General features: G+C 38.1%; 1 protein-coding gene across 1 annotated transcript in view; it reads left to right on the top strand.

Moving 5' to 3' along the window:
• Window positions 1-702: 702 nt before the first annotated feature.
• LOC106951676 (CD109 antigen-like) overlaps window positions 703-8,315 on the top strand; it is a 17,990-nt gene continuing 10,377 nt past the window's right edge. The window contains exons 1-21 of the mRNA XM_015039338.1: window positions 703-911; window positions 1,018-1,172; window positions 1,253-1,281; window positions 1,384-1,617; window positions 1,693-1,815; window positions 1,935-1,974; window positions 2,575-2,662; window positions 3,441-3,540; window positions 3,630-3,750; window positions 3,829-3,938; window positions 4,032-4,223; window positions 4,397-4,501; window positions 4,581-4,643; window positions 5,336-5,509; window positions 5,622-5,774; window positions 6,762-6,831; window positions 6,956-7,049; window positions 7,136-7,253; window positions 7,350-7,463; window positions 7,610-7,828; window positions 7,975-8,116. Coding sequence (XP_014894824.1) covers window positions 838-911; window positions 1,018-1,172; window positions 1,253-1,281; window positions 1,384-1,617; window positions 1,693-1,815; window positions 1,935-1,974; window positions 2,575-2,662; window positions 3,441-3,540; window positions 3,630-3,750; window positions 3,829-3,938; window positions 4,032-4,223; window positions 4,397-4,501; window positions 4,581-4,643; window positions 5,336-5,509; window positions 5,622-5,774; window positions 6,762-6,831; window positions 6,956-7,049; window positions 7,136-7,253; window positions 7,350-7,463; window positions 7,610-7,828; window positions 7,975-8,116 — 2,518 coding nt within the window. The 5' untranslated portion in view covers window positions 703-837. The remainder of the gene's footprint in view (window positions 912-1,017; window positions 1,173-1,252; window positions 1,282-1,383; window positions 1,618-1,692; window positions 1,816-1,934; window positions 1,975-2,574; window positions 2,663-3,440; window positions 3,541-3,629; window positions 3,751-3,828; window positions 3,939-4,031; window positions 4,224-4,396; window positions 4,502-4,580; window positions 4,644-5,335; window positions 5,510-5,621; window positions 5,775-6,761; window positions 6,832-6,955; window positions 7,050-7,135; window positions 7,254-7,349; window positions 7,464-7,609; window positions 7,829-7,974; window positions 8,117-8,315) is intronic.

Raw genomic sequence — 8,315 nt, 5'->3', positions numbered from 1 at the left:
AGGAAAGAAGAAAGGCAATTGTTGACTGAAGCCTAAAGGCCAGTTTGCAGCTTACCAAGAAGGGGACATACCAGTGATGTTGTCAGGGGAGACCTAATTCAAACTATTTTGACTATCTGCAAAATCAAAAAGTAAAGCTGCAGCTTGTACTGAGCACACAGTTCTGACTATGAAACATGGTTGCTGGCAGTATCACACTGTGAGGATGCAGACACCATAAATAAATATACTTCCAGAGCCCTATTGGAACGAATTAGGTCAAAATATGTTTTGGAAAAATGTTGGTGAAAGCTTCATGCTGTGGAGATGATGTTCATCCGCAGGGACAGAGATCTGAGTTAAAATACAGCTATAAATAGAGCAGACTGGGGAGAAATGCAACACTTTTTTAAATATTGAAAATCATGTATATTTTTTCTTTCTTCACATTTATGTGCTTCTTTGCATCTTGTAAAGTCTCTATAAAATACACTGGAGTTTGTGGCTGCAATTTGACAAAACGTTTAAAGCCTGCAAGGCATGTTTGTGTCAAATATTCCACAGAAGCTTTTATGCTTTCAGACATTCAAGATGTTTGACACAGATTATGCTTACAATAAGGCTTAGACAACACTATGAATGGTAAGAAACACGAAACCTGTCCTTCTGGCCGAAGGTACTAAGAATATGAGAACATCCTCTTCCGCCCTTCATCAATTTGTGTGTGGTAACATTTGGGTAAAACTTGTAGTTGTTTCTGGGACAGCAGTTGGAGCATTTTCTCTCAAATGGTCAGGGATTTTCTCACGCCAGGTTTTGGATGTGGAACTAAAGTTTCACTTTTAAACGAGATCGCAGATGACCAACATGAACAGAATATGGACCCTCGTTCTGTCTTTTGCTGCTTCTGGCTTGACACAAGATTCACCCAAGTAAGCAGTTGTTGTCTATTCTGAATGAAGTGACCGTTTTTATTCTCCCTTAAGGCCAACTTAACCAGTTTGCTTGGTTAATGTCTCTTCCTTTGTTTTGTTAAAGTACAACGTTGTTTCTGATCTCGGGTCCAGAGGTGCTCAATGCTGGTTCACCCACTGCTATCGCGATTACCGTTTTTGCTGACTTCCATGGCAATTTAACAGCTGAGGTGGCACACGGCAACACTAAAGTCACGCGAAAAGGGGAATTTCAAGGAGGTAATACAGTTTCACAAATTCAAGTTTGATTTCCTTGCCAACATTTGGGTAGTGAATACTAAAACTCTGTCTTTTTAAAGGCATTACAACTATCCTCAATCTTCCACCTGTGAGGTTTATTTTTATTTATCTTAATCCCAAGTAAAATTTAACTTAAATTGTCTGAAAGTTTATTTCCAAGTTTGATATTATTTTCTGAACATCTTCCCAGTTTCCTGGCTCTTTATCACAAAACTCACTACTAAGCTTAACTGTGAGGGGCTACAGCGAGAATCGCCTCCTTTTCACAAACACCACATCCCTCACCTACAACCTCCGGACGGTTTCATTGTTCACACAAACGGACAGATCAAGCTACAAACCGGGCGACACCGTCAACGTCAGAGTTGTCACTTTCCAACTGGATAACAAACCGTACAAAGGCAGGGTGGACATTTCACTGCTGGTAAGGCAGGCTTTCTAGAGAGAATCCCTGGTTTAGTTAGGTGAACAGCTTGACTAATGTGCCTTTAACACGCAGGATCCCAGTGGGAAACCGGTTGAAAGCTGGAACTCCACAAGAAATCTAGGAATTGTCTTGAAAGAATTCAGTTTACCCCTGATGTCTCGCCCTGGACAGTGGATGATCACAGCAACTGTGAACGTAAGATTGTAAAGAGAGGAATGAACTCCCTTTTGTGCTTCCTCATGTTGTTGTAAAGAATTTTTCTCAAAAAAAAAGAAAAAAAAATATATATATATAGTTTTCTTTCATTTTGACAGGGGGTAACTGATGAGAAATCCTTCATTGTGGAACATCATGGTAATGATTCAACAGAATTTATAATTAAAATGGCCATTTAACATTTAACGCTATTTGAATTGATTGATATTGGTTGATTTCAATGTCAAACTGAATTATTTTGTTACTTATGTAGCACTTTTAAAACTGACAAAAAATACTTTACTTGTAAATTTAACAGAAAAAAATAGAAAATAATAAATTATTCAACTTATGTATATATATATATATATATATATATATATATATATATATATATATATATATATAACAGATATAGTTGGGTTACATCAGGGAGAATGAACATAGCCCAAGGTAGCCTGATACTCAAATTATACTAAACCAAGCAGCAAAACACACAGAGGACTGAATTAATAAAAAAATAAATACATAAACAACAAAAGGTCAAAACAGTAATCACAGATGAAACTGTAGCCCAAATATTATACAGATTATGACATTATCACAATTTCCAGAACTTTCAGTGTTGTAGATGGAAATGTAATAAAGTTATTTTTTTTAATATACTGAATTATACTTCATTCACAACAAATCCAGGTGAGCAGAACCTCAGCAAACGCAATATAATATTTACTTTTCTCGTAATTTCATGTTTGACAGATGAACGGACTTCTCCTTTTGATGTGATGATCAAAACATCTCATCAAGTGCTTCTTGGAAATGACATCTCAGGATCAGTGAGAGTACTGTAAGTTTGACTGTGCTACAGTTATGTGAGTGTTTGCCCGTTAAGCTTTGTTTCAGTGTCTTTGCTGTTTCTAGCACTGCATCCTGTCAGTGGTCACAGCCTTAGGTATTTATTGCCTTTACTGGGTTAGATCCTCTCCCCTTTGCCTTAATTTTGCAAGGTTTAAATTCAACAAAGTGTCAGAAGTATTTCTTAAAGCCTTCGGTCCACAGCATCATGCAGTTTTTTTTTCAGATTTGTCAGCTCCACATCCATGATGGAAATATCATGGTTGCAATCGACAAGGATTTTTGATTAAGGAATCTTCATCTACATTTTTGATGGAGTAGATGCTGTTGAGTGTGTTTGCTATGGCTTTGTATTTTTGTGTTTTTATGATGTGAAGCGCTTTGAAATGCCTTGTTGCTGAAACGTGCTATACAAATAAGTTTTGATTTGATTTGATACCTGTTGCTCTTTGGATGTTGAGGAATGTAGTTGTGAGATAGTTATGTGTAAATCTCCCAGCAGATTACCAGGTTTTGAAATACTCAGACCAGCCAGTCTGGTACCAACCATGTCACGTTCAAGATCTCTTAAGCCCCTTTTTGTTCCCCATTGTTACTCAGTTTGAAATTCATCAATGTTATCACCTCTAGGCATCTAAATGTACTGATTTGCTACAATATTTTTGGCATTTTTACTGCTTGTATTGACCAACAATTGTTTGGGTGTTCCTAATAAAATAGCTTTTGAGTCTGTTTCACACTATTTTCTCTACAAATAATTTTACTTCCAGTGATCCCCATGGACAACCCGCACATGGGACTTTAGATGTCACCTTAAAGCCTTTGATAAACAACGGGACCTCTCCATCTCTGCAAACCGAAACCAAAGAGGTGAGATTTAATGACCAGCTCTTATCTATTTTAAATAAAAAAAATAAAATTAAAGCAGAAATAGACAAGCACAGACCTACCTCTTTCAGATCTATGGGTCGGCCCAGTTTTTCTTCAGTAGAGACCAACTTCAGGCTCTTTACTCCTGCTTATTGGCAAGCAACACTCATATTCTGCACATTGCTGTCCAGTTCAAAAGTGGCTCCGCAGGTATGTTTCATTTTAAACAACGGCTTCAATATCTCAACGCTTTACCACAACATTTTATTTCTGCTGCTGTGGCTCCAGGACTTACTGTGAATAAAACCGTTGAAGTTCATGTGTTGCGAAACAAATTCCAGCTCATGTTCCTCAACTTCCCGTCGACTCTGAAGCCATCCTTAAACTTCTCAGCAAATGTAAGTTGAGTCATTTCAAAATCACAGGATTATTAATCTATTAAACTCCTACAAAAATATATATATATATCAATCTGCTCTTGCATTTCACAGCTCAGGATTGTTAGATATGACAGAAAGTCTCTCAGCTCACTGGATTTGAAGCACTCTGCTGTGATTCAAGTCACTCAGAGATCCTCTTTGATGAACTCAACGACTATGAGTCTTGCTCTCCCCGTGCCTGAGAATGGCAACATACTCATACAGTTTAAATTACAAGTTCAAATTGAGATGCTATTGATAAAGGTGAGTGTTATGAATCATAGCTCACAGAACTAGATCTTCCAGGAAAAGTACCATTCTGAGTTTTGATGCATCTAACATAAGAGGCTTCAGTGCAGTACGCCATTCCTGGAATCAAAGTTGTGTATCTGACAGAACAAACGATTTCAAACTCCTCATGTTACTTTTATCTCCAGGCGAGATTCCAGACCAACGAGGAGACCCTGAAGGTGTACACTAACTACTCCTCCCCTACTCGCTCATATATTCAGATCGGCCCAATCAACACGTTGCCTGCACAGGTAAATTTTAAACGCATTCTGCGCTATTTTGCTTTTAACTACATGTGGAAATAATATAAGATCCTGTGGTTCATCTCAGATTGGACTTCCACTTCAACTTAATGTGGAGAGCACCATCAAACCAGAGAGGCTTCACTTTGTGGTATGTTGGTTAAAATGTGTCCTTTATTGCATGGACTAGTAGATAAACCACTTTTTTTCACTTTTGTGTCCCCCCTATGAAAGTGAGAATTGCTGTGAGTTGCTGTGTTGACAGATTCTCCCACCTGAGCTGTAGACCTTTGTAGCTCCTCCTGAGTTACTATGAACCTAATTAGTCTTTCCTCTGATTAATGCTCTGCTTCAATGGACTGTTATCTTAGTTGGATAGCAGTTTCTTAGTATTTCCTTTGAGTTATTTAAACCTTAGGATAATGTTTTACAAAATAACTATATGCTTTAAACATCACTGCTTCTTTATCCCTGATCTTTCTTCTGTGTTTCTTGGTTTTCATGATGCTGTTTGTTCATTAATGTTTTCAGATAAATGTTAATGTATATATAATAATATTTTAACAACATTATTGTCTTACTATGTTTGTTGATGAGATGATTTCTGAAGTTAATTGGTTGCACTGGATTCTGCTTACGGGTGTCATAATGAAGGGGCAGGATGTAAATGCCCTCTACACTTATATTTTGTGTCGGGCAATTATCCCAATAAAATACATTGAAGTTCGCAGGTGGAAAGTGACACAATGTGAAAAATAAACAAAGGATATGGATACTTTAATTGGGAGTGGATACAAGATATGCTATAAATATGATGCCTCTTTTGTGTTGCTGTAATTGTAGATAAGCTCTAAAGGTCAGGTGGTGGCCGCCGGGACAAAGAACTTCTCGTCTTCAGTCACTCTCACACCAGAACTGTCCTGGTACCCTGAGGCCTGCGTCACCGTCTACTACATCCATTCTGATGGGGAAATCACCAGTGACACAGCCTACATTTCCATCCATCAGTACAACCATGTGTGAAAACATGTTGCTTTATCATTTTTTTTTGTCAATACAACCTGTTCTAATAGAAACATGTAACGCTCCTTTTGGATGTGCCGGTAGAATGTTTACCTGCTGTTTTCAGGTAACTCTGAACTGGAGCAGTGAGAGAGCCCAGCCCGGTGAGCAGGTGTCGCTCACTGTGGCTGGCAGTGAACCCAGGTTTCAAGTAGGAATCACAGTCACAGCGATGCAAAATGATGCCCTGCCGTCTGACCTGGACTACGGAGTTGGACAGGTAGGAGAAGAACACTTTGAATTCGAAAAAAGACTTTTGTTTGCAGTCAAACTTAGCTTTCATGCTGGGATTGATCCTAGAAGTGGCATTCGGGCCATATTGAAAGATACAAACAAAAAAAAAAAAAATCTGAAATGTGACCTTCTTTTAAAAGTTCTGAGAAAGTTGCTTCTTTGGACAGAGCTGTCTTTGTTTCATGCAACCTTTGTTGTTTTGATTACAAAGGAATATCTCCAGTTATCTAAGCACTGCTGTTTCTTTAAGACATTGTGGGTGGATCACGATGTAACGTATCTGTCTGCTTTGTTTGGAGATGACTTGTTGTTCTAGCAGTTGGGAACTATACAGTATTTTAGGAACAGAGCCTGAGGGTGACTGATGACAATATATGAAGGAAACTAAGGTATCTGGTGGCCTGCATTGTGTGAAGAATCAATTATTTAAAACATCTGAGATCGTTTAGGCGACTATGGTCCCGAGACTGTTATCAAAATAACATCCTTGCCACCAATTCAGTGAGTCTGTACTCAGTCCAAAGGGAACGTCTGCTTCTAGGTCAAGCTGCTCAGAGCAGAGGCAGTTAAAAAAAAAAAACCCTCACATTGCTGCCATTTAAAACAATTCAAACTCAAAATCCACCTTGCTTGTCGAGGGAATGTTTTTTATACCCCAACACACATGGAACTCTTTGTATGTAGACTTTATGGAACAAAAGGAACAAAATGTTAGATTTTTACAGACCTTATAGTCATAAATGAATTTCTAGCAGATTCCAGCAGGCATCTACAGGGCAATGTGATGCCCTGTATGGTTCTCTGCTGAGTATCTGTAAGTGTGAATGTAAATGTGTGTCTGTTGTATATACAGTTTTCAATACTTAATTTAGAATCTGGTTGACAATGAAAACAATGCAAGCACTATTTTTCTTGTAAATAGTTGTAAATAAATTCAAGAAGTAAGGGCAGTAAGATGTGTTGTTTCATGCAGAAATATAATCTTAAGATGTTGACCAACGCAAGATTTTATTTGAAAAACCGAGAAGGTGGACCTGGAAACGGTAAGAGTTGGTAGATAATGATGAAATCATCTTAAAATCATTTACAACATACAGTTCATTTGGAATTTCTTCCTCATACATGGAACATAATCTTATTTATTCTTTCTGTGACAACTACATGAAGAGGAAGATGCATCTAATAGGTCCATTTTAGAGCTATACTGGAACAACTGGATGGAGACTGCTGAATATCTGCTCCTGTTGGACATAAGCGTTAGGTAAGACCTTAAAGCTAATCATCTGAACAGAGTGTGGTGCTAAAGCGATGGTCCAAAACATCTTTTTATCTCGTCGTGTCTTTCAGTGACAAGAACTGGACCAGTGGGAAAATAACAGTACCTAATGGTGTTACCTGCTTAGGAGCTGTAGCAGTGTCAGTGTCGGACAACCTGGGTTTGGGTTTCACTCCTCTGCCACAAAAGGTAATGAAATAATAATGTTTGCCTCTACGAGTGCTTCAATATAAACCAGTTCTGTTGCCCAACTTATTATTGTGTCTTCTGTTTTTGCACCGATAGCTGACCATATCCAACGACTTCTCCTTGTCTCTCGCTGTCCCTTCACACCTCATCAAAGGGGAGGAGATTGTCCTGGAAGTCAATGTCGTCAACCATTTAGAGCAAGAAACCGAGGTCAACTGAATACATCTTTGGACAGAACATATAATTTATTTTCTTTTTAAACATAAATTCAAGAAACCTGGAGTCCGTTCAATAGTTTCTTTAGTTTGTGCTCTATATATTTTCTTTTTCTCCAACTCAGTATCTTTCTCTTGTAGGTAATCGTGTTGGTAGCCCAGAGTGATGCCTTTGAGTTTGTCTTAATGGATCGAAGGGGTGCATCTATTATAAATGCCCAGAAAATTACCTTAGGGGGTCATGAGTCTGCTTCAGCCTTATTCCCCATCAGGCCTTTGGTTCTTGGTGAAATGGAAATATCTGTGGATGCCGTGTCTGCAGAAGCCTCAGATGGACTTGTTGAAAAAATCTGGGTGAAGGTAAGACGTATGAGGAGATAGGAATAGACCTACCAAGTTTGCAAAAGAAAAAAAAAATCTCTTTTTTTAACTTGAAGCAAATGAACAAATTCAATGTGGCATTCCATCAATCTGAAAATACAAATACTACTTATATGTTAATTTAGCCTGAAGGAGTTGAACAGACCTTCTCTCACACCTTGTTCTTGGAAGTGATGCCAGAGAAACAAGACTCTTCCAGATCTGTGACCTTTTCTTTTCCTCCAAATCTGGTACCAGGAAGCCAGAGGGCCCAAGTAGCGCTTGTCGGTACGTTCATCATTTGCTTTGTGTCAGTTTGCAATTAGAAATGTTTCTTACACTATAATCAGAGATACATTAATGTTGTATGACTCATCTTATTATGTTCCCAATATTCTCATTCTTCAATTATTAATATAATAATATTAACTTGGCTCATATAACACAGACAGATTGGAGTCATATTTTGTCCTTGCTTATACTAGGG

This window comes from Poecilia latipinna, unplaced genomic scaffold (genome assembly GCF_001443285.1).
Source record: "Poecilia latipinna isolate Pla-1442-1.1 unplaced genomic scaffold, P_latipinna-1.0 Scaffold28, whole genome shotgun sequence".
Classification (NCBI taxonomy): Eukaryota; Metazoa; Chordata; class Actinopteri; order Cyprinodontiformes; family Poeciliidae; genus Poecilia; species Poecilia latipinna.
The sequence above is the reverse complement of the archived record's forward strand: the minus strand, read 5'-3'. Positions and strand labels throughout refer to the sequence as shown.